At 45.0% G+C, this 26,704-nt stretch overlaps 1 protein-coding gene across 2 annotated transcripts in view; it reads left to right on the top strand.

Moving 5' to 3' along the window:
* Nucleotides 1-4,162: 4,162 nt before the first annotated feature.
* OLFML3 (olfactomedin like 3) overlaps nucleotides 4,163-26,704 on the top strand; it is a 43,015-nt gene continuing 20,473 nt past the window's right edge. Inside the window, exons 1-2 of one of the 2 annotated variants that reach the window (XM_073615704.1) lie at nucleotides 4,163-4,426; nucleotides 26,171-26,450. In XM_073615704.1, the coding sequence (XP_073471805.1) occupies nucleotides 4,319-4,426; nucleotides 26,171-26,450 (388 nt within the window). In that variant the 5' untranslated portion in view covers nucleotides 4,163-4,318. The remainder of the gene's footprint in view (nucleotides 4,427-26,170; nucleotides 26,451-26,704) is intronic. The other variant, XM_073615705.1, reaches the window with a different exon arrangement.

Here is a 26,704-nt window from a genome sequence, read left to right as displayed (position 1 = left end):
TCAGTAGTAAATGACACAAAGGTTCAGGAATAATTTCAACAATGTTCCCAGAAGCTCAACAGCAATTCCACAAACTGCCACCTTGTGGCTTTCTCAATCACAGTAGTAACCAAGCGAGTCATCTTCCTCCCAGATGGTGGACAGGGCTAGTACAACTGTGATTGGCTTTAGCAGTGGCCAATGACAGTCCTCCTCCTCCTAGAAACAGGGACCCCCCCCCCAGCAGAACTGCACCCAATCTCTTCCCCAAGAGAGCTAAACAATGTTTCCCATCTTTTACAATGTGTGTGGGCACAGTGCCCCCCCCCTCAGTGCAGGTGCGGTGTGGGGAATTCTGAAATTGGAATGCATTAGAGTCTCACTGACACTTCCCTGCGCTGCTCTGCTGATGGGAAGGGAGTCTAGTGCCGGCAAAAGAGGCTTCGCGTGCCGCTTGCGACACCAGTGCCAGCGGTTGCCCACCCCTGCTGTATATTGTAATTGTGTGGCGGTTGCCTACCCCTGCTATATATTGTATTTGTGTATATGATATTAGCACAAATGATTTTCACATAGACTTGAGGCTTGCTGTTTGATTTATTTATACATGTCTGACTCTGTGCTGTTCCAGCAGATAAGAGATGACCTCAGTTAATTCAACTCTCACATCTGTATTACGATTTGGATTCATGCCTAAGGTTGATGGCCATGCTGTCTACTCCTTCAAGCATTGCCAGAACACCCACAGTGCAAAAAAGAACACTAATTGAGATATCTATATCTACAGTTGTGTAAATCTACATAATAACAGAATGCAATGATTTGAAAATCTCATAAACCCATATTTTATTCACAATAGAAACTAGAAAACATATCAAATAGGTAAAAATGAGAAAAAGTACCATTTTAAGAAAAAAATAAGGTAATGTGGAAATTGTTGACAGGAACACACCTCAAAAAAGTTGGGACAGGGCAAGAAAAAGCTGGCAAACTAAGTCGTATACTAACACGGAAAAGCTGGAAGAACCTTTTGCAACTAAATAGGTTAATTGGCAACAGGTTAGTAACATGCTTGGGTACAAAAAGAGCATCTTAGAGAGTCAGTGTCACAGAAGTAAAGATGCCAGAGGTCCACCAATCTGAAAAGTTGAGTGTAAAATTTGTCAAACAATTTCAGAAAAATGTTCCTCAAAGTAAAATTGCAAAGACCTTAACTATATCATCATCTACAGTACATAATACCATTAAAAGATTCCAAGACTCTGGAGAAATCTCTATGCACAAAGGAAAAGGCTGAAGCACAATATCAGATGCCTGTGGTCTTCGGACCCTCATACGGCACTGCATTAAAAACAAGCATGGCTCCGTGATGGATATCACTGCATGGGCTCAGGAATATTTCCAAAAACCACTGACTATGAACACAGTTCACCATGCCAGCCAAAAATATAAGGTTAAGCTCTATCTTGCAAAGAAGAAGCCATACTAGAATATGATCAATAAAACCTTGCTGTCTTCTCTGGGCCAAAGCTCTTTTAAAAGGGTCTGTTGCAATGTGGAAAACTGTTCTGTGGTCAAATTAAAAATTGAGAATCTGTGGGATATTGTCAAGAGTAAGATGAAAGACATCAGATCTAACAATGCAGACGAGCTGAAGGCCTCTGTCAAAGCAACCTGGACTTCCATAACACCTCAGCAGTGCTACAGGCTGATCGCCTCCATGCCACGCCGCATTAATGCAGCAATTCATGCAGAAGGAGCCCCGACCAAGTATTGAGTGCATACTATACTGTACATGGACATGCTGTTCAGTAAGCCAACATTTCTGTATTAAAAATCTATTTTTTTATTGGTCTTATGTAATATTCTAATTTTCTGAGATACTGAATTTTGGGTTTTCACTAGCTGTGAGCCACAATCATCAAAATTAAAAGAAAGAAATGCTTGAAATATATCACTCTGTGTGTAATGAATCTATATATTATATGAGTTTCACTTTCTGAATTGAATTACTGAAATAAATTACAATTTTGATGATATTCTAATTTTTTGAGATGCACCTGTATGTTTTTTAAATTAATTGTATTTTTAAGATTATAACTTTTTCTTTACACATCAAAATTATCTTCTTCAGTTGTTTTGCATTCTCTGTTATTTTGAGTGTAGCCCTAAATTCTGATTAGAGAAGTAATTTATTACTTTAATCTCCAGACTAAAGGTTATCACCGAGAGAGAGAGCTGGTAGATCCCAGTGAGTTTTTTTCAGCCTTTGAAAGCTGTAGGATTAGATCCTTTTTGCCCAATAGAGCAGCAAAATAATTATGCTAATAATTACCATGTGGATTGACTGGCAGACAGTATGCCAATTTACCTGATTTCTTTTCATCATATTAATTCATTGTTACATTGATAATTGGATTAAAGTGACCCAGTCACTTCCAAAAAACAGCAAACAATGCAGTGCTTGTAAAAGAACACAGTTAACACTGACCTGTCCTGCTGCCCATGGGCTGATCTTTGTTCAGTTGGAGAACAGCCACTGCCTGATCAATATTCTGCATTCATTACTTCCAGAATTGTTGATCTCCTGGTCCCCTGCTGTGCTCTGTGGTTCCTCCCAGTGACTCATATGTCACTACAGGACAAAATAGTAACATAAGGGACAGCGGAAGGAACCTCAGCGTCCACTAGGCATTCAACACACTGGAAAGTGTTTGATACATGAGATTCCTCAGCAGCGCTAAAAAGAAAAGATTGGTGGGGCAGGCAGAAGGTCAGGTAAGTATCGTCTGTATTCTTTTACACCATCCAAATAACAGACTATACACTAAAGATATTCAACTCCAGCCAAGGTTTATTGCAATGACAGCACAAAGTTTACTCCAATTCAAAGCCATGCCCCCATTATATTTCTCCCATGGCAGGGCTTCATCATGGGGAAGCACTACTTGGGTGAAACGTGTTGGGGGCATGGCTTTGGGTGGGCGAGAGCAGTGTGCTGTCATTGCAATTAACTATTGAAAGAAACTTTGGCTGGAGTTAAACATCTTCTGTGTGCAGCCTATTATTTGGGTGGTCAACTACAGTGGGGCAAGAGCGGATTAGAGGGTCTTGGCACATGAATGATTTCGAGGCATTGGGAAGGATATAGCCTGGCCTGTGAGCGGTGAATGGGGTTGTGTTCTTTTACAAGCACTTTTGGGGGAGGGAAATAACTGACTTATGCTGCCCTCCAGATATGGTCTTTATTGCAGCTTGAACCCATGTAAGTATTCATATCTCATACCTTGGGGGAACCTGACAATCACTATAATAATAAGCATCACTAGAGTGATAACGGCTATCTTCCGGGTCCAGGGCCAAGTGGCGAGGGGGTCGCTAGCCTGGCACTGCCACCATTCACAGAACACCTTATATTTTTTTAAATGAATATAAGGCATTCTCTGATTCGATGAGGTGGAGATCATGATTTCACCACTCCACTCTTCACATTGCCTTATAAGCTATAAGTTCTATCATGGAAATCCAGAAAGAACAAGAAAGCAAAAGAGCAAGTGTGCAACTGGTGAAGTCAGAACTCCTAATGTGCATACTTGAAGCTTCAGTCGTATTGAAGCCATTGGATCAGCATGAAATTCAAGCACCTAGAATTTTTCAAAGGAGAGGTCAACTATGGCAGCCTACACTGTGATGAAGAAGTGTTGTGTAAAGACCTAAAACGTTCAGGGTGTGCATGACACACACAATCATGGGTCAGGAGTGAAGGTCTTGGTAACTTTTAACCAGGGATTTTGTAGATGCCTATAAGATCTTGCCATTTATGGTGACATTATTATTATTATTATACAGAATTTATATAGCACCAACAGTTTGCACAGTGCTTTACAATGTTAGAGCAGACAATACAATTCAATGCAGGAGCTCGTTAGAGCTTACAATCTAGGAGATATTACGTATTGTGTATTTTTTTTCACTGTAACTGAAGATAAATGGTCTGGTACAGAAAAGAAAAATGTTTGCTTTGTTTATTTGAACCAATCAGTGTGCAAATAATGTCAAAGTTTATATTTGAAATTACTTTAAAAGCAGATTCTGGAGATGAAAGGGTTTCTAACAGTATTTAGCAATTGTCTTACATCTGGATTTAATAAATCAGGAGAATGGAGCTGTGCAGAGACAAAATCCCTCCTACAAGGAAAAGTAGCCAGGAATTCCAGAGCTGTGGGCTGGAAGCTGAGCAGGAGAGCACAACTGTGCCCAAACTCTTTTTCACTATTGGTAAGAGAACAGCCTGCTGGAATAAGAACATCTTACAAATCAACGACGAAGGGAGCCAAAGATGGCTGGGATTGTGGCCTGCGTCCTCCTTTCCCTTGTCACCATGGTGCATTCCCAAGTACAGACAGCATTTATGGAGTACATGCAAACAAGGATTGGAGTTTTAGAGGTAAGTGGTCCAATAAAATGTTGCTCTATAATATTTTTACACTAATTCCAGTCATCAGACAGAGGTGCATGATGTGCAAAATGTATGAACACATCTATGTATTGTAAAAGCCTGGCATATGAAAAAGACCTGGAAAGTTGTGTAATTGAAATTACACAAATTTTCCTTTTTTTCTTTTTATAGACGTATGATGTGATTCAGACATAAATATAGATCATGCTGTAAAGTGTCAGTGTAGTGGTTGCCTTTTAAAATATAAAACTCAGTACTGGAAAATTCCACTTTTTACAATTAGTTTTTTTAAACGAGTGTCTGGTATTAAAACCCCCGTATGTTTGAAATGAACGTTTGCTTATCTGGCATAGAAATAACTTTCAGCAACAATCCACTATAGCCTTGAAATGTGGCACTCGAAACTGCGTAGTAAGAGAGTTAAAGGGAAAAATCCCTAGCATAGTTTGTCACAGGCAGCTCAATGGTTAACTCAGCAAACTCAGAAAATGTCACTCAAAACAGGAAGAGTGGAAAATCAACTTCCAGGGGAAATAAGTAATGTATCAGATTTGAATCTGTTTCAGATTATATCAGAGTAAAAGCGGATGCAGAGCCATTTAAAGGACCAGAAAACTGAAAATGCAATGTTCTTCAAGTAAAAGAGCTACTATTTTTGTAAAAAGAAAAAAATATATATATAAATTATATATATATATATATATATATATATATATATGTATATAATTTATCACTACTATGTCGAAATTTTTTTCATATACAACGCATGTATGATATATACTGCATATATCTATATATATATATATATTTTACATTGCTGTGTACCATTTAGGGACGTATTTATTAAGCAGTGAATGTGAAATTCTTACCTTCCTCCTTGCAAACTTTTTTTTTTATAGTGTGCACTGAGCTGCTCATGCTCAGCTTAGTGTATGATCCAGACATCTGTTTATTGTTTGGGTAGAATAACTCCTGTGCGCATGCGCGGAAGTTACATCATCTTGATATGGCCAGTAACAATACCTTAATATTCTGAAAGAAGAATAAACAAAGATGTCATCACTGGAGTTGAGGTATGTGCAGGCTTTCGTTCTGCTTTACCCACCTGTGAATGTTGGGTGAAAGTTCACAAACAGTGCAGTACATTTTATACATGTCTATTGCTATTAAATATGCCCTTTTTGAACAAAAATGTCTTTGAGATAGAAATCTACATTAAGTTTTGTCTCTGCTCATTAATGCCCTAATGAAAGGTGATTTTTTTTGGCTCCTGAAACACATTAGTTACATTTTATCTTCAGCATGTCTCAATTTCATCAGCAATAAATTATTATCATTAATTATTATTAAGGCATTTAGGCTTGAGTGTAGCATATTCAAGTAACATTAAAGGCTTTTTTTTGGTGTTTTTCATGAGTTTTAGGAGTGATTTGCTGTGCGGAAGCTTCTTTGGAGCAGGATTACGCCCCATTAATCTTTATTATAGATGTGCTTAAAAATGTGCATATTGCTTGTTTTTCCATGTGATCCTATTGAAGTCTATTGGGCCAAAAGTACTCAAATCTGCCTGAAAAAAAGCTCCTGTACTACTTTGGGTGATATGCTCCTGAGCGCTCATGTGTAAACAGCTACCAGTTTAAAAAAAATGTCATTTTAAATGTTAAAGAGGAGTTCCAGTCTCCCCCATAAAAATTTGAAAAAAGGCAGCAGTTTCAAACGCTTATCTGTCCAGGGAGGGATTCAGTGTTGTCCTCACCCGAGCCAGTTCTTCAATTGGCTTATAATCCAGGCACCGGTACTTAAAGCGGAACCAAACGCAATATTCCCCACGCATACATTTAAGAAACCGTCTGTTTAGTGATACTGAGTGCTGTAATGACCATAGGCTGGAAACTGTGGATAATCAAAGTGAAGAAAATATGATCAGCACACCAAGGATTCCTTGAAAGTGTCCAAAGCTTAATTCCGAGGTCACATGATAAATATACAGCAAAGTTTCAGAGCCACGCAGGACCCCTTCATCAGGCAAGTGTGAAAGCATCTTAAACGAAGTTCCACCCAAAAGGGGAAGTTCAACTTTAGGCACTCCTCCCCCCGCTTCTTTTTCACATTTGGCATGTCATTTTTTTGGGGGGAGGGAAGTGGGTATCTAGTTTTGACAGGTACCCGCTCCCACTTTCGCTCAGGTCACCTAGGCGATCCGAGCAGTTCTCTTCTCCCCCTCCACCCCTGCAATTTTCTGGAACACGTCACAGGTCCCAGAAGATTGGTGACTATTGAGGAGGTGCAGTGCGTACCTGGCTGAGAAGCCACAAGCTGTCACAGCCGGGTGCCTATACTTGTAATGCCGGGACCGGGGAGAGGAGAGGGAGAGAACCAAGGGTTCGGGTGGCCACATTGCTGGATCCTGGGACAGGTGAGTGTGTGTTAAAAGTCAGCAGCTACACTTTTTGTAGCTGCTGACTTTTAATAAACACAAAAACAACTGGAACTCCACTTTAAGTAAGGGAAACTAGCAGTAAAGTCTTGGGGCTTCACAGTCAGTTTTCCACTGCACATGCGCAAGCCGCACTGCACTTTGAGAATGCAAGAGAATGTCGCCAGCACACCATGGATCTCCAGATCGGGGCCAAACTATTCAGCGATCACATCATTACAGCAAATAGCAACGGCGAGGCTCTGAAACTTTGCTATTTGGTGTAATGATGTGATCCCTTAATAAAGTTTTGGACCGATTCTGGAGATTCATAGTGTGCCGGTGACATTCTCTTGCTCTGACTATTCACGGTTCCAGCCAGGGGTCGCTTCAGCACTCACTTATATGAACAGCCATTTCTACAGGAGCGTATGCGTCGGGAATAGTACGTTGGCACTTTGTGAATGGTCCTGCAGTCTTCTAGGACCTGTGATGTGTCCCAGAAGGATGCAGGGAAAGGGGGAGCAAGCTTCTGCTCAGATTGCCGTGGTGATCTGACCAGAAGTGGGAGCGGGTACCTGTCAAAACCAGGTACCCACTCCCCCCCCCCTCAAAAAGTGCCAATTATTAAAGGAGAGGGGGGATTGCAAAGAAGCGGAACGTCCCTTTTTGGGTGAAGTTCTACTAAAAGCATTTTGTAGCCTGAAGCTCAGGTATTAATAGGGTCTGAGAACACATTCACACATGTGTTGCAGTAAAGTGCAGTAAAGCAGAGCATGTTAACACACTGGTGCATGGATTTGACCTGTGGTGCCATTCGGAATTCAAAATAATTGTGCTGCTTCAATGTAGTGTGCCCCAAAGCACAACAATGTGTGCATTAACACAACAAATGTTAATGCACACATTAACACAAGTCAGTTGTGGCTTTGTTTACATGCAAAATGTATAATAAAATTCTAACTATGTTTGTATATTCAGCCTGTAATCAACAAATGTCAAATGCATGTGATGCCAACTGTCAGCTTTTTAAAGTTGTTGATATCTAAGTATTCTAATCTGTAAGACCTGGTTCACATTGATGCTACTTTGAAATCGCTCCCACTTCATTTGAAGTAGCACGATTTCAAAGTAGCAAGGTCAGCACAATTTCAGATGCTACATGATAGATATTTGTGTGACTTCATACACAGATGTCTATTGAAGTCACACCTGAAAATCAGCAAAAGTAGTGCAGGAACTACATTTGCAAATCAGTGCGGCGCCGCAAAATCAGTGTCGCTCCGATTGGAACAGTGCCAATGCCTCCAAATCGCATGACAAAGGCTCCAATGTAAACATAGGCTTAAAGAGAGATTATGTAACCCTTCATTCAGACTGCTGGTCTCTGATTTGTGGAAGTATTGGCTGTTGTGCACAACTTCTCCACTGCCACCTCATTAGAGTGATGCAAGACAGGAAAACTTTCCCCAGCAAATACTATATTGTCTGCTTCATCTGTTTTTAGCATATGCCTTTATAGCAGTCTCTTTATGTGTATTATAACAGTAAGGAAAATCACAACTACTGTATATTCTATAAGACCACACATCATATATGGGTATAGAGCTGGATATTAGATGCGGCTGCAATTCTTTCAGGTTAATAATGGGAAAATCTGGGTATAACTGTTTTGCCTGTTATGTTAAATACAAAAATAGGTATCTTCATGGTCTTAGTGGATGCGAAGTAACATCCATAATAATGCCAAAATGAATTTCAAGTAACAGAATGTCCCTGGTTTAATCGATGCAACTAGACGGCCTTTCCATTATACTTTATCATGGAGCAAATCTTATGGGTACAGTAGTAGCAGGATCACAGAAAATTCTAAAGGCTGTCTGGCCCAGAACAGGCCAAGGTGTTTGGCAGAGGGATATGTGTTCATCGCAGTTGTGTTAGGGCATATGTAGTGAATGGGGAGGTTGGGGGCTGTTAACCTTAATTTTTGGAAAGTATAAGCACGCTTAAATAGAAACCCTGCTAAATGCTATTAGCATCTAAATTTGTGCCACAACATATGATGGAGAGTTGATGTCACTATCTGATCTCTGCTAAACATTGCAGTATTACTCCAGACTGCATCCTGCATTTTACATTCATAAGATCTGAGCTGTGGTGTCAAGCTTGTGGAGTTGAGTCTGCGGTGTGTCACAGATCACTCTGCTCTAATGCGACAAAGAGAATTTTGTGATTGGAGGATATGACAGTCACATATCCTCACATATCTTTAACAGGTCAGGTAAATCGTGGGTTTTCACCTTGGTTTTTTTTTTTTACTCATTCATTTTATGTGTGCTTTGCTTGCCACTGTGCTTCATAAGTGTGTTGTGCTTTTTTGTTTTAAAGCAATTGTATGGTTGCGGTGAGGCCATACCGCTACTTAAAAATTGAAGCCCCTAATTTTATGGCATTCTTGTACACAGAATAATTTTGACTTTTACCCTTTCTATAACTACACTTTCTCAGCTAAGAGGTCTGCCACATCAGGATACAACAAGCGCTTCTGCTATGCATTTTATCAGTTGTGGTTTAAATCAACATGTAGTTAGTTTGTGGAAGTTTTGGCTAGGGTAGATAATAATTAAGACCCCTATCAGTTTTTACATTTATTTTTTTGCTATATTTTCTGGGTGTATCTGACAGGGGAGATTTGTCTAACGTTCTATTACAGAGACACGACAAAAAGTGGGGAAAGTCTCCTCTTAGGGATAATTTACACTGGCTTTGATTTTAACACACATTAAAGCACCTACCACTTCAACATGCTTTTTTTATGTGTTTTAGATTCTTCTATGATGCTTTTTTTGTGAAGCTGTAATGGAGCTTGACAAATGCCCTGTGTGTCTTGATTTTCTATCTGTTTTAAAAGGCCTCAGTAGACCCCCGGCTCAATAGTACCCCCAGCTCATTACTACCCATGTTTAGCAGATCCCCAGATCATTAGTACCCTTCTTCAGCAGATCCCTGGCTTAGTAGTACTCCAGCTCTTCTAATGCCCCACTCAGTAGCAGGGCTGATCCCAGATGGGGTGCAGGGGGTGCAGTGCACCAGAGCGCCAGAGAGGTGGGGGCGCTGAAGCGCCAGAGTGCTCCGTTCCCTCCTCATCCTGTTGTTTGTGTCTGGCGCCGGTGTCAAGCGAAGCGAAGCAAAGCATGGCGAGCGAAGCGAGCCCGCGAGGGGCCCTCTTACAGGCGCCGTGTACAGCTGATTTCTATTTTATTCGGCTTCGGCTATTTCCGCTGGCTCCTACTGTGCAAGCGCTGTGCCTGCACAGTAGAGGGGGGTCCTTATCTGCCGAGGGGAACTTTCTCGGCAGAACACCGGTGTTCTAAGAAGAAAATGCGCTGCTGTGTTAACTGCTCAAGCCCCTCCCTCCTCCTGTCAGAGAAGGAGAACAGCCAGCTGGAGATGAGAATGGAGGCAGAGCGGCTGGTCTCTGTGTGGTGAGAGACCAGCCGCACAGTGATGTCGCGCGGGGGGCGGGGTGGTCCGTGCCTGACACGTTCTCCTCTCTGTGTCTCTGACTCCTGCGTGCTGTTTACTGCTCTGTTCTCCACTGTGTTTTTACCATACCCTAATTAAGGGGGGGTACTGTACTAATGGGGGGGTCTGTCCTGGGGGGTCTGTAGTAATGGAGGGGGGCTTTGTCCTGGGGGGTCTGTACTAATGGGGGGGTCTGTCCTGGGGGGTCTGTAGTAATGGAGGGGGGTCCGTCCTGGGGGGTCTATACTAATGGAGGGGGGCTCTGTCCTGGGGGGTCTGTACTAATGGGGGGTCTGTACTAATGGAGGGGGGTCTGTCCTGGGGGGTGTGTACTAATGGAGGGGGGGTCTGTACTGATGGAGGGGGGGTCTGTCCTGGGGGGTCTATACTAATTGAGGGGGCCTGTACTAATGGAGCGGGGGGTCTGTCCTGGGGGGGTCTATACTAATTGAGGGGGGTCTGTCCAGGTGGGGTTTGTACTAATGGGGGTCTGTCCTGGGGGGTCTGTACTAATGGGGGGTCTGTCCTGGGGGTCTGTACTAATAGAGGGGGGTCTTTCCTGGGGGGTCTGTACTAACGGAGAGGGGGTCTGTACTAATGAAGGGGGGGTCTGTCCTAGGGGGTCTGTACTAATGGAGGGGGGGCTCTGTCCTGGGGGGGTCATTACTAATGGAGAGGGGTCTGTCCTGGGGGGTCATTACTAATGGAGGGGGGTCTGTCCTGGGGGGTCTGTACTAATGGAGGGGGGTCTGTACTGATGGAGGGGGGTCTGTCCTGGGGGGTCTATACTAATTGAGGGGGGTCTGTACTAATGGAGGGGAGTCTGTCCTGGGGGGTCTATACTAATTGAGGGGGTCTGTACTAATTGAGGGGGGTCTGTCCTGGGGGGTCTGTACTAATGGGGGGTCTGTACTAATAGAGGGGGTCTTTCCTGGGGGGTCTGTATTAATGGAGGGGGGTCTGTACTAATGAAGGGGGGGTCTGTCCTGGGGGTCTGTACTAATGGAAGGGGGTCTGTCCTGGGGGTCTGTACTAATGGAGGGGGGGTCTGTCCTGGGGGGTCTGTACTAATGGAGGGGGGGGTCTGTCCTGGGGGGTTGTTACTAATGGAGGGGGGTCTGTCCTGGGGGGTCTATACTAATGGAGGGGGGTCTGTCCTGGGGCGGTCTGTACTAATGGAGGGGGTTCTGTCCTGGGGGGTCTGTACTAATGGAGGGGGGTCTGTCCTAGGGGGTCTGTACTAATGGAGGGGGGTCTGTACTAATGGAGGGGGGTCTGTACTAATGGGGGGTCTGTCCTAATGGAGGGGGCTCTGTCCTGGGGGGTCTGTACTAATGGGGGGTCTGTACTAATGGAGGGGTGGTTTGTCTTTTGGGGGTCTGTACTAATGGAGGGGGAGAACTGTCCTGGGGGGTCTGTACTAATGGAGGGGGGTTTCCTGGGGGGTCTGTACTGAGTAAGGTCTGTACTGAGGGAGGGGTTTATACTTAGTGCGGGTTCTGCACTGATGGAGGGGGGTCTATACTTAGTGGAGGGGGGTCTGTACTAAGGGGCGACTATAGTTGGTGGAAGGGGGGTGACCCCAACTCTAGTGACGCCAATTCAGCTGAGGGCTCTTCTTTCCCCCCTCCCTCTCTCGCGCGCTGCTGTACTAGTGAGCGGTGCTTGCCAGCACAGCCGCCCACTATGTATCTTCCCCCGCCTTCATATGCCTAGGGAAGAAACAGAATAGAAAAAGGAGCAGAGAAGAGGATTGTGGGACATATAGTCCCGAGGTTTGGTAGCCCCACTATTAACACAGAAACTGCAGCCCACACAGCATGCTCAGCTGAATGGGAGAGAGAGAGAGCCAGGAGCCCGGGAAAGCTTTCAGGGAAGTACACCCAGTACTCCAGAGGGAGAGTACTGTAAGAAAGCTGCCACTGTGCTCCGGGCGCACTCGCGCATGCGCGCGTGCATACAGAATTCTGCCGATCGCAGATGCACCAATGCGCGTGCGTGGAGCAGTGTGCGCGCCCGCAAAAGCGCGTCCACGCTGCCCTTTGGCGCCAGACGGCCTATTTAAGGGGCGCACTGACTCCTGATGGTTGCTGACAGATCTTCAGTCGTTCCTGTACCCGTATCCTGTTATTGTTACCTGCCTGATACTAGCTGCTAAACCTTGGCTATCCCTGACCTTGCTGCTGGATTCTCCTATTCTTCTGGTTATTGGTTCCTGATCCCGGCCTCCTATTTGACCCTGCTCCTGCCTGATGACTTGGTACCTCACTGCCCGCCTGCTACTGAACCCGGCTATCCTTGTGACTACGCTCCTGTCTGATGTTTGGCTCTTCTCTGCAACCCAAGTATCTGCATCTTCATTCCAGCGAGTTGCTGCGACTTCCTGTCTTCCAAGAGTCGCATCTCCTGCTTCAGGCCTCCAGGGCTACATCTGCAGGCACTCGTGTTCCTCCAGTCCCTTGGTTCTATCTGCCTACAATCTCAGCGGGTCCAGGGCCGGTGATACAAGAGAGGCTGACCTCGTCATTTCAGACTCCAACCAGGTACGTGATAGTATCTGTCAGCCAACAATGGGGTCTGAAAGGGAGGCCTCTTTCTTTGAGGACATTTGCCAAACAATCTCTGCACTATCACATACCGTGCAGAGTCTTCAAGCCACTCCTCTTGCCGTTGTTAGTTCCTCCATGCAAACAGACTTTTACCTACCTTTTGAGACCATCATCCCTCCTGAACCCAGAGTGCCGCTGCCTGAGCGCTTTTCCGGAGATCGCAAACAGTTTTGTACTTACCGAAATGCCTGTGACCTGTATTTTATCTTATTACCCCGAACTTTCCCTTCCGAAGGCATTAAACTGGGATTTATTATCACTTTGTTACTAAATGAACCCCTCTCCTGGGCTCACCATCTTCGGGAACAACATGACCCAGCTTTATCAACCACCAACTCCTTCTTCTCTGCCATGTCCCAGCTGTATGCAGATCCCTTCCTTCAGCAGACTGCAGAATCCGCACTCAGCAGACTCCAGCAAGGCCTAAGGTCTGTCGAGGACTATGTGTCAGAATTTCACGTTCTGAGTACAGATACCCAGTGGAACAGAGCTGTTCTTCTCCATCAATTTCGTATGGGACTGTCTGATACATTAAAAGACTAACTTGCCTTGTGGGGGTACCCCCATCTCTGGAAGATCTGATCAATCTGGTCATTCAGATTGACCGACGGCTCCGGGAAAGACAATCCGAAAGGACTAATGCCAGGCTACCTGTGTTTCCTAAGACTATTTCTTCCATTTCTGCAGCTTCTGCCCGAACTCCGAAGGAGCCCTTGGCAAGTAAGGGGTACCAGGAAACCCCCCATGGGAGATTTCCAAGGCCACCTCTGTCATCTTCTGAACGCCTCTGGCGCCGACGTAACAGACTTTGCTTTTACTGCGGAGAGACTGGTCATTTCATTTCAACTTGCCCTGTGAAACCTTTTAAACCCGCTTGTCTGCTGCCTCACATGATGCATCTCCCTGGGAAGGACCAGTCACATCTCCCTCTTCCGCTCCAGTTCCAGTTACCGGAAAAGACTATTTTTGTATCCGCAATTATAGATTCTGGAGCCTGCAGTTGCTTTGTGGACTTAGCATTTGTTACTCTTCACCAACTGCCCTTGTGCTCCAAGAGGCAAGGATTTGTTGTTTATCTGGCGGACGGCTCTGGGCTCAAGTCTGGACCGGTGACTCAAGAGACTGTACCCATTCTTTGCTGAACTTTCTCTGGACACCAGGAACTTCTTTGCCTAGATGTGATAACCTCACCCATGAATCCTATTATCCTGGGGCTACCTTGGCTAAAGGCCCACAAATCCCATATTAACTGGCTTACTGGGAATGTCTCCTTTTCATCCAATTACTGTCTGGCACATTGCTTCCCAGAAAGGACTGTCAACCCTGCTCCTCTCCTCAGTATCCATCCTGATCCTGAAACTGCGAAGTTGGTGCCCGTCGCTTACCATGAATTTTTGGATGTTTTCAACAAAAAGAGCACAGATATTCTGCCTCCGCATAGGACTTACGACTGTCCCATCAAACTTTTACCAGGGGCCAAGATTCCTTTTGGTTGAATTTACCCGCTCTCGGAACCAGAATTAGAGACTCTACGCAAGTATATAGATGAAAACCTGGAGAAAGGATTTATTCGACCCTCTTCCTCACCTGCAGGGGTCGGTATTTTCTTTGTGGAGAAAAGATCACTCCCTGAGGCCTTGTGTTGACTACCGGGATCTTAATAAGATAACCATCAAAAACCGGTACCCGCTTTCGCTGATTCCAGAATTGTTTCAGAGGTTGCGGGGAGCCCGAGTATTTTCCAAACTTGATCTAAGGGAGGCTTACAACTTAGTCCGGATCAAAGATGGGCACGAATGGAAGACAGCTTTTAGGACACGCTTTGGGCATTTTGAATATCTGGTCATGCCCTTCGACCTCTGCAATGCCCCTGCCACCTTCCAGCACCTGGTGAATGGTAGTTTTTCAGGACTTTCTTGACTTATTTATTATAGTCTACCTGGATGATATCCTTATATTCTCCGATACGGTTGAATTACATTGCACCCATGTGAAGAAGGTCTTGAGTAGACTCTGTGAACACCATCTCTATGCCAAAGCGGAGAAGTGTGACTTCGAAAGGCAGTGTATACAGTTTTTTGGACTTGTTATTTCCGCTGGTGGCATTTCTATGGATCCCCAGAAGGTTGCTGCAGTCCTGGAATGGCCAGCCCCTACAGACAGAAAGACTGTGCAAAGGTTCGTGGGATTGGCTAATTTTTATAGGAAATTCATTAAAGACTTTTCTGGCATAATTTCCCCTATTACCCAACTAACCAAACAGCATGTTCCCTTCCAATGGGGCCCTGAAGCTCAAGCCTCCTTTAAACAATTGAAGACCTTGCTCACTTCGGCTCCCATTCTGAAGCACCCCGACCCATCCTTGGCCTATGTTTTGGAGGTAGATGCCTCTGAGAACGCTGTGGGAGCTATTCTATCCCAGCGACAGGGCCCTAAATCTCTACTGCATCCCGTGGCCTTCTTCTCCAAGAAACTGAATTCTTCTGAGAGGAACTATGATGTGGGAGACCAGGAATTGTTGGCCATCAAGGCTGCACTTGAGGAGTGGCGTTACTTGTTGGAGGGAGCCTCTCACCCTATCCACATCTTTACCGATCACAAAAACTTGGAATATTTACGAACTGCCTAGAGACTGAGACCCCGGCAGGCAAGATGGGCGTTGTTTTTCTCTCGCTTCATATTCCACATCACCTTCCGTCCGGGTTCCAAGAATGGCAAACCTGACGCGCTGTCGCGCATGTTCCATGATCCAGTCCGAACCTCGGAGCCAGACACTATCCTGCCAGCCAAGAACTTCCTCCTACTTCGAGCCAAAACTTGGGGTCTACTGGAATGTCTTCCTGTGCCAAAGAAACCGTGGAGCATGATATCTATGGATTTCATCATGGAGCTTCCCCCGTCTGAGAACTTTACCTCTATATTTGTTGTGGTTGATCATCTGACCAAGATGGCACATTTTGTACCCCTGCAAGGCACCCCTTCTGCCGCTGAGACTGCCTCCACATTTATTAAGGAAATTGTAGGACTACACGGTGTTCCTGACAATATCATCTCTGACCGAGGGATGCAATTCACCTCCAGATTTTGGAGATCCCTGTGTGAAGCCTTGAACATTGAACTCCGTCTGTCCACTGCTTACCATCCTCAGACTAATGGACAGACGGAGAGAACTAGGCAGACCTTGGAACAATATTTGTTTACCTCTTTCTCTCAAGATGACTGGTCACCTCTTCTACCACTGGCAGAATTTGCTTATAATAACTCCATTCACTCTGCCACCCAACAATCACCTTTCTTTGCCAATTATGGAAATCACCCTTCCTTCCTGCCGGAGTTGCCTACAGAATCTTCCGTACCCGCTGTGCAAGACAGATTGAACTTTTTCAACGTTAACAATAAATTACTCCAGGATACCATCTCTAAAGCTCAGGCAAGCAACAAAAAATTCTTTGACAAGAAGAAGAGGGGTAACTTGAACTTGGAACCGGGAGACAAGGTCTGGTTATCTACCGCAAATCCCTCCAAGAAACTCGGTCCGAAATACTTGGGGCCTTTTCCGGTTAAAAGAAAAATCAACCCTGTGGCCTTTGAATTGGTGCTACCGAAGAATCTAAAAATTCATCTGGTATTCCATATCTCCCTACTAAAATTAACAATGCCTAACCCCTTTCCCAACCTGGATCTGGAAAGCCCTCCTCCACTGCTCGTTGAAGGAAACGAGGAGTATGAAGTTGAAGCTGTGCTGGATTGTATAACCAAAAGGGGCCAAACACAATTCTTGCTTAAATGGAAGGGGTATGGCCCGGAGGACAATTCTTGGGAACCAGTTGCTAATGTTCATGCCCGCAAAAAATATGGGCCTTTTACCAGCGTCACCCGGTAAAGAAGCCCCTGAGGGGCATCCGGAGGCTGCCCATAAGGAGGGGGTAATGTAAGAAAGCTGCCATTGCGCTCCGGGTGCACTCGTGCATGTGCGCGTGCATACAGAATTCTACCGATCACAGATGCGCCAATGCGCGTGAGCGGAGCAGTGTGCGCACCCGCAGAAGCGCGTCCACGCTGCCCTTTGGCGCCAGACGGCCTATTTAAGGGGTGCACCGTCTCCTGATGGTTGCTGACAGAACTTCAGTCGTTCCTGTACCCGTATCCTGTTATTGTTACCTGCCTGATACTAGCTGCTGAACCTTGGCTATCCCTGACCTTGTTGCTGGATTCTCCTATTCTGGTTATCGGTTCCTGATCCCGGCCTCCTATTTGACCCTGCTCCTGCCTGATGACTTGGTACCTCACTGCCCGCCTGCTACCGAACCCGGCTATCCTTGTGACTACGCTCCTGTCTGATGTTTGGCTCTTCTCTGCAACCTGAGTATCTGCATCTTCATTTCAGTGACTTGCTGCGACTTCCTGTCTTCCAAGAGTCGCATCTCCTGCTTCAGGCCTCCAGGGCTACATCTGCAGGCACTCGTGTTCCTCCAGTCCCTTGGCTCCTTCTGTTTCCACTCTCAGCGGGTCCAGGGCCGGAGATACAAGAGAGACTGACCTCGTCATTTCAGACTCCAATGAGGTACGTGACAGGACAGTGCTGAGGGAACACCATCAGAGAGAAAACCCCGCTGCCCTGCGCAGGCCCGGATTTACTCCCTTTGCCGCCCCAAGGCCGGGTCCTTCGATGCCGCCCCCCCCACACACACACATACACACACACCACGTTCTTTATCGATTACTTCTACAATAGATCAATTAAAAACATATCTCCATACACGAGAACACTGAAAATAACTGGCTTTAATTGTACAGACTAAAAATACTTCAGGGTAAGCGCGCGAGGGGTAAGGATTTTTCACAGGCAATTTTTCAAGGCAATGGCTGGTGTTAGTGCTTCAATCATCCCCGGCACCATGGTTGTTATGGTGTCAGGATGATTGAAACACATTATTTCTATCATTACATTGTAATATAAACTGAAATAGTTCAACTCACCATAATGCAGAATCATTGGGAGCCCTGAGCGTGTCACTTGCCACTATGCCTGCCACCAGATGGGGATGTCACTTGCCACGCTGCCTGCCACCAGATGGGGATGTCACTTGCCACTATGCCTGCCACCAGATGGAGATGTCACTTGCCACTATGCCTGCCACCAGATGGGGATGTCACTTGCCATGCTGCCTGCCACCAGATGGAGATGTCACTTGCCACTATGCCTGCCACCAGATGGGGATGTCACTTGCACTATGCCTGCCACCAGATGGGGATGTCACTTGCCACGCTGCCTGCCACCAGATGGGGATGTCACTTGCCACGCTGCCTGCCACCAGATGGGGATGTCACTTGCCACTATGCCTGCCACCAGATGGAGATGTCACTTGCCACTATGCCTGCCACCAGATGGGGATGTCACTTGCCACCATGCCTGCCACCAGATGGGGATGTCACTTGCCACGCTGCCTGCCACCAGATGGGGATGTCACTTGCCACACTGCCTGCCACCAGATGGGGATGTCATTTGCCACGCTGCCTGCCACCAGATGGGGATGTCACTTGCCACGCTGCCTGCCACCAGATGAGGATGTCACTTGCCACCATGCCTGCCACCAGATGGGGATGTCACTTGCCACCATGCCTGCCACCAGATGGGGATGTCACTTGCCACTATGCCTGCCACCAGATAGGGATGTCACTTGCCACCATGCCTGCCACCAGATTGGGATGTCCCTTGCCATGCTGCCTGCCATCAGAAGGAGGAGGGCGGAACAGCGGTGCGGGCAATGAGAGATGTCATCTCTCTCCCCCGCCGCTGCACCGCTGACATTACTACCTACTCTTGATTTATTCAAAAATGGCACCGGGCGGCGCAATCACACTACTGCGCATGCGCCGCCCGGCCGAGCGCTTACGAGCTTTCCCGAGCCCGGCCAGCTCCGGAACGGCGCATGCACAGTTGCGTGGTCGGCTCGCGGCCATCTTTTCTATGGGCACTGGTGCCCATAATAGACTTTAATGGGCAGCACGAAAGGGGGGGCGGCCGCGAAGTCGCTGCAGGTGCGGCGCCGCCCCTACACCACTGCCGCCCCAAAGCCTGGCCTCGGTGGCCTTGTGGCAAATCCGGCCCTGGCCCTGCACCACCAGAAGGAAAGCCACACAGCCTAGCGCCATCCCTGGCGGAGAAAGGAATGGAGTCATTGCCAGAATACAGATCTAGGTGCTACCCAGCGGAGTCGCAATGGGCAATTCAGAGTGAGCTGACTCCTGATCAGAGGAACCGTTGCTGTATCGCTGGGTCAGGTGAGAGGGCCGATCGGCCATTATCTACTAACGTCCATAGGAACTGCAGTCTCTGACCATCTCCTGTACTATGTCTGCAGTCTCTGACCATCTCCTGTATCATATCTGCAGTCTCTGATCGTCTCCTGTACTATGTCTGCAGTCTCTGATCATCTCCTGTATTATGTCTGCAGTCTCTGACCATCTACTGTACTATGTCTGCAGTCTCTGATCATCTTCTGTAGTATGTCTGCAATCTCTGGCCATCTCCTGTACTATGTCTGCAGTCTCTGACCATCTCCTGTACTATGTCTGCAGTCTCTGGGCATCTCCTGTACTATGATTGCAGTCTCTGATCATCTCTTGTATCATGTCTGCAGTCTCTGACCATCTCCTGTACCATGTCTGCAGTCTCTGACCGTCTCCTGTACTATGTCTGCAGTCTCTGACCATCTCCTGTACTATGTCTGCAGTCTCTGATCATCTCCTGTACCATGTCTGCAGTCTCTGACCGTCTCCTGTACCATGTCTACAATCTCTGACCGTCTCCTGTACTATGTCTGCAGTCTCTGACCATCTCCTGTACTATGTCTGCAGTCTCTGATCATCTCTTGTACTATGTCTGCAGTCTCTGATCATCTCCTGTGCTATGTCTGCAGTCTCTGACCATCTTCTGTACTATGTCTGCAGTCTCTGATCATCTCCTGTACTATGTCTGCAGTCTCTGATCATCTCCTGTACTATGTCTGCAGTCTCCGACCACCTCCTGTACTATGTCTGCAGTCTCTGGGCATCTCCTGTACTATGATTGCAGTCTCTGATCATCTCTTGTATCGTGTCTGCAGTCTCTGACCGTCTCCTGTACTATGTCTGCAGTCTCTGATCATCTCCTGTACCATGTCTGCAGTCTGACCATCTCCTGTGCTATGTCTGCAGTCTCTGATCATCTCCTGTACCATGTCTGCAGTCTGACCATCTCCTGTACTATGTCTGCAGTCTGACCATCTCCTGTACTATGTCTGCAGTCTCTGATCATCTCTTATATCCTGGCTGCAGTCTCTGATCATCTCCTGTACTATGTCTGCAGTCTCTGACCATCTCCTGTACTATGTCTGCAGTCTCTGACCATCTCCTGTAGTATGTCTGCAGTCTCTGATCATCTCTTATATCCTGTCTGCAGTCTCTGATCATCTCCTGTACCATGTCTGCAGTCTCTGACCATCTCCTGTACTATGTCTGCAGTCTCTGACCATCTACTGTACTATGTCTGCAGTCTCTAACCATCTCCTGTACTATGTCTGCAGTCTCTGATCATCTCCTGTATTATGTCTGCAGTCTCTGACCATCTCCTGTACCATGATTGCAGTCTCTGACCATCTCCTGTAATATGTCTGGGGGCTCTTTCTAACAGACTCTCTAACAGAAGCCATCTCTGTGTGCATCAGAGAGACCCCCTCCAGGTCTCATTAGTGTACGCTCTTCCTGTAGTATTTTTTTTATTGTTAAAAGATCATGAGAGGATCCCAGGGTAACAAAGACTTCTTAGGGGAGCATCTCTGTGTTTGAGTCGTTGCCATAGAAACATTTGTAAAGGGGAGGAGTTGGTAAGATGACCACGCCCATGCGGGGGCACCAGAAATATTTCTGCACCCAGGCACCGGTGACCCTAGGATCAGCCCTGCTCAGTAGTACCCCCAACTCTGCTGATCCTGCCTTTATTAGTAACCTCCAGCTCTGTTGATCCTGCCTTTATTAGTAACCTCCAGCTCTGTTGATCCTGCCTTTATTAGTAACCTCCAGCTCTGTTGATCCTGCGTTTATTAGTAACCTCCAACTCTGTTGATCCCCCATTCAGTATTAACCCCCAGCTCTGCTGATCCCCCACTCAGTAATAACCCCAAGGTCTGCTGATCCTCTGGTTTTGCTGATCCTCTCCTCTCTCCAGTCCCCACTCACCTCCCCATTTCTTGCTCCCATGCTGCACACAACGTATGACATCTGCTAGCTTCTCCCGCCCTAGTCTCTCAGCTCTGCTGATTCTCCACTACTCAGTCCTATCTCTCTGGTCCTCGCACACCTTCCACCATAGCGTTCCTACATTGCAAAATTTTTGTGCCATCTGCTAGCTGCTCCACTCCAGTCCAGACCCTGCTTACCTACCTGCTGCTCCATTCTGCACACTAGGTGTGATATCTGTACCAGTTACTCCCAGAATATATACACATAAACTGGAAGTGGCTACTAATGATGTTTTTCTGGTTTGCTTGTTGGTTTCACTGTGAATCCTGGGATATCTCATACCTCCAATACAAAATGAAGCCAACTCTGTATAAATAAAATATATCTGAATAAAAATGCTGCAGGTGTTATTGAGCATTGTGGTAAACTTCTATGGGGGCTTTTGAGATGTTTTGAAGCACTAAGAAAGCAACATGGGGTATATTTTTTGAAGTGAATCAAAGCAAAACAAATCTAACAGTGTAAACTAGACTGTAAGCTAACCATTTTATTTAGTGAGCGGTGCTTTGATTGGCATTTAAAAAAGGATGTCAAATGCCACATTTTGAAGCAGGTGTAAATGAGTCCTTAAACAATTGTTGCTAAAGCAAGTGTTCCCATTAGAAAATGCAGGCAGATGTGCGGCTCCCAGATCACAACATATTTGTAACATTCAGATCTATTTGCCGCCATAATGTCAAGATCTGACCATCATTTTTAGAAATGTTTTCTTTTGCATTATGATATTGCTCTCTCCCTGTCTCTTTTGGATACTGCCTAACGCCCCCTTTGCAGCATCCTAAACAGTTGACTGAAGAATTTTTTTAGCACAGCACTAAATGGAATTCCATAAGTTAATTCTTCCACACTAATGTATAACATATGTTAATATGAGAGGTTAAAACAGCAATGGATTTTAACAGTTATACTGTGTGGTCAACTGAATCAAAATTATCCTTATAAAAATCAACTATAGATCTGTGGCCTGTTTCATTTGTTAGTCAGCAAAATAGGTATCATATAAAGCAGTGGTCTCCAAACTGTGGCCCAGGGGCCGAATGTGACCCTTTGTTTGCCTTTATCCGGCCCTTGAAGCATATCCCTCCCATTGATATGAGACATTATCCTGCCAACTGACATCAACAGTGGGGCACCATTTCTCCCACTGACACCAACAGTGGGGCACTATTCCTCCCAATGATACCAACAATGGGGAACTATTCCTCCCACTAATGCCAAATGTTGCATTATTTACTTCCATTGATGCCAGAAAAATTTCCACTTCTGCTGGCCACAATCCGGCCCTCCAAAAGTCTGGGGCCCCAAAGACTGATGAAGAACTGGCCCGGGCGAGGACAGCACTGGATCTCTGGACAGGAATGTGTTTTTAAAAGTCAGACGGCCCATCCATTAAGGGCACATGGACGCTGCCTCTCCTTTCCATCGCCGCTGCCACCCCCTATTCATGCATTCGGCCCCTTTCAGGACCACGGGCGCATGAATTACAGTGGCGGGGGTGTTTTTTTTTTAAGCACCCGATTAGAGCCAAAAGCTCTAATAGGCTTCAAAATAGGATGGACTCGTGGCACAGAGCATTCCGCTTGGAGCCCACCCAGGTGTGTTAGAAAAGCAAATGAATATTCGATTTCCTAACACTGAATCACCTCTCTGCCAATCAGGAAGCACTGGTCTGATACCCATTTCCCGATTGGCTGAAAGGACAGATGATCCTATTGGATGCCGAGGAGGAAGGAGATGCACGGCGGAAGCTGCCATGATCCACAGGAGGAGGAATAAAGAAAGCTGACCCTCACCGGACACTCTGCCTGCCTGCTTCCTAGATGGGGTGAGTGCCGGGCTTTAATGTCCCGAACGTTCTCACGGGGGGGGGGGGGGGGTTGCTGTTTGGCCGCCCCACCAAAAGGAAAAACCACCACCCACCACTGGTCAGCAGTTACAATATTTGTAGCGGCTGATTTTATTTATTTATTGAGACTGACAATCCTCTCTAATCCATAGCAACTTTGACCACCATTTTCAGAAACTCTAGGGCACTGTGCATGTGTGAGTCACACTGCTCTCTCCCAGTGGACAGGCAATCTTCTGGGACCTGTCACATGTCCCAGAAGATTGCCAAGAGGGAGGGGAGGAGTCGCCTTGGTGGCCTGTAGGCGGAAGCAGGAAGTGGACAGGAAGTCCCACTCAAAACTAAGCACCCACTCCCCCCCCAAAAAAAATTTCATGCCAAATGTGGCATGTAAGCGGAAGTTCCACTTTTGGGTAGAAATCCACTTTAAGAAAATCAAAGTCTACAGACACATAACTTGCAATCTAGAAGCTGAAAATAATAAAAAAAAAATACCCCAAAGCAAATCATTGTTCATTATAGAGGAACATTGCATAAGTGTGGAGGTAGTAATCATTCACCAGAGCACTGCTGGATTAGGACCACTATATTGAAAACTAATAAAGAATGTCAGAAGAATTAAAAGTTTACTCCAGTCAAAATTGAAAATGAAACATTGAGCTTAATACAAAGAGGACAGCCTACCTGCTCAGTGCTTCAGGATTTCATCCATGCATAACCAGAATGCACAGTCCACTGTACTTAATTTAGTGGGAAGCTGGGTGAACCTGGAATGCACTTTCTTGCAATTCTGGAATACTAACTATGAGCCCTCTGCTGCCAGTCACACACAAAAAGCCTAACGTAAAAAAAATAAAAAACAGTACTAAGAAGTGTCTCACACACATCAATCAAATTCAAACTTGCTTTAGAAATTTTAATGATATCTGTGATACAGGAAGATGAGACTGAAAAAGATATATAAAATAGTGCACCGGCTTCAGCTCTGTACACTCCTACTGACCCCATAAGGAGTTTTCTGAACAAAGGGGATTACAAAGTACACATATGAGTAAATTGAATGAGCTTCTGATTTTATCGCAGTTGCAGTATTTACTTGATAGCATTAGTAGCTCACCGATTTTGCATACTAATATTTACACCCTAGTTATACTTATATTGTGAAGATTACACAATTTCACAACATAGCAGAAATTAAACATCATTAACAAGATGAATAAAAACTCTCTCACACATTAAATAATTCAGAAATGCCTTCCTAATTCTACCCTTTGGCAGGTAGTTGTTCAGGTTAAATTAAAATGGTTTGGTGGGTGAAAACCAGAACACTAAAGCCTACAGACTCTAGTAGTAAAACCCTTATGTTGTTTACCATGTAAATACTTTTAATGTATTTCCAAACTTGATAAACTTACATTTTGGGTTTAGGTATAAAATGGCGGCCTATTTATTCTTTGAAGCCTTTTGCTCTTGGTTAAATGTCAACATGAAAAGGTTTTATCATTATTTCATTGATGTGGAAGTACATTCTGAGCATGTGCTGCTCTTCTGAGTTTTCCACACTGTAGGTTTAGTGCGTGACCTTTCTTTTTCCTCTCTGCTCTTTAATACATTTCCAAGAGCAGAAAAAAAACCCATATAACCACATCAAAGATAAGCATGTATCTCACAGAACTCTTCAGAAAGCGAATGTCTATGCAGCAGCTGTCTTGCTTCAAAGACCAAAGCTGCTGTTTACACAAGTGAGGTTACTAAAAGACTAAAAGTAATTACATAAACACTATCATTTCAAAAGACATTATATGTTGGATTTAAAATAAATTGTTCGGAAAACTAATTCTGGTAAACAAACAAAAAAAAAAGTTTATATTAAAAGCATTGTTTAAAGTAGTATGAAAGTATAATAGCAATACATTTTATTTATTTTTTTGGAAAGGGTGGGGCAGTATTAAAACCCCTGTCGGTTTTTATTGCTGTTTGTGCCCTCATTATGGAGATTCACCCTATTTTTCCTGGTTACCATTATTATAGAAAGTGAAAGTAAAAGAAAATCCCAAATGTTGGGTTGTACCCAAAAAAGAAATAGAGTGGAAATCTTCCAATGGGGACAGTAGTTCTGGTGACCCCTAAGGAATTCCCCTAATTCGCAGGGTTTTCCTCTCACATCCCCTTTGGCTATGAGACAAGAAGTGTAGGAAAACTCTGCAATGGGACACAGATGGCAAAAAGAAAATCTGTCAGGGGTTATAAGTCTTCCTTGCTCTATCTAAAAGTTTTGCCTATGGTTCTACTTTAAACCTAAAAACAAAATTGTAATATTTTGTAGCTATCCAATCCCTAAATGTGGCGGCTGCATACGTTTTTTTTTTTAGGCATTTCCCCCCCTTGAAACAACAGGTCAACTCAAAGTAAATCTTACACTCCAATCAGCTGATTAATTTTGTGCTGGAGGTTGGATTACTGGCAAAGTGCATTCCTGAGAACTGAGTGAGAAGAGTGTTATATTGTATTTGAGCAGAGGAGAAGAGATATTGTCATTGTGTGTGTCATTGTGTGTGTTAATGGATTCAATAAACTTTCCAAACTACAAATCATTATATTGTATAATATTGTATAATACATAAATATCGAATTTCAACTAATACGAAAGAAATTATAGCGAATGAATTCGACATGATTCGAGATTCAGTAAAACAAATATTGACACTCTACAGAAATAACGAATTATCCAAAAACGAATTAACGTAACATAACGAATATAACAGAACGAAATTATATATTTTACAAGCGACAACGAACCGAAACTAAACGAAATTTTCTGTTGTGCACAAGTCTATGTTTGTTACAGGAAGTTGAAAAATATCAGACTTACGGGCTGGACCAATAGGTGAAAAAAAAATAATTTAACAAAAAAGCCTAAAAAATAAATGGAGCTGCCATTTATAAGAATTGGTAAGCTGCAATATATTTATAATTACATTTTTGTTTTTGGGTTTAATACCACTTTAAGGGTTCCCATTGAAAGTGTTAACAAACTTAAACTATGTTTGCAGGAAAGAATTGCACAATGGCATGATCATAGCAACCGCTACAGCTCAGAACTTCGAGATTTCAAGAACCAGGTACTGAAAATGCTGGAAAACATAGAAAAAGAGCGAGAAGCAGTGAGGAATGAAGTGGAGAACACAAATGTTCGCGTTGACCGGCTAGAGAGAGAGGTGGACTACTTGGAAACTCAGAACCCAGCACCACCATGTGTTGAAATAGATGAAAAACTGACAGAACTACATATGAACAAGAAGAAGAAAAATGAAAAATACGAGAAACTTACAGGTATGTTTTTTCGTATTTTGAGATGCTAAATAGGTAGCTGTGCAAATATTCCTTTGTTCGGGGACTAAAAAATAAGTTTATACTGTATTATTTTAACCACATGCCGACCAACACATGGCGATGTACGTTGGCACAATGTCGCGGCTGGGCAAATGGGCGTACAGGTACGTCCCCTTTAAATCATGGCATTGTGGGCGTGCACGCGCCCACCGCGTACTCCGTGACTATGCCCGCGGGTCCCGTGGCCTCGATGT

The sequence above is a fragment of the Aquarana catesbeiana genome, linkage group LG02 (assembly GCF_042186555.1).
Source record: "Aquarana catesbeiana isolate 2022-GZ linkage group LG02, ASM4218655v1, whole genome shotgun sequence".
In the NCBI taxonomy this organism is placed as follows: domain Eukaryota; kingdom Metazoa; phylum Chordata; class Amphibia; order Anura; family Ranidae; genus Aquarana; species Aquarana catesbeiana.
The sequence above is the reverse complement of the archived record's forward strand: the minus strand, read 5'-3'. Positions and strand labels throughout refer to the sequence as shown.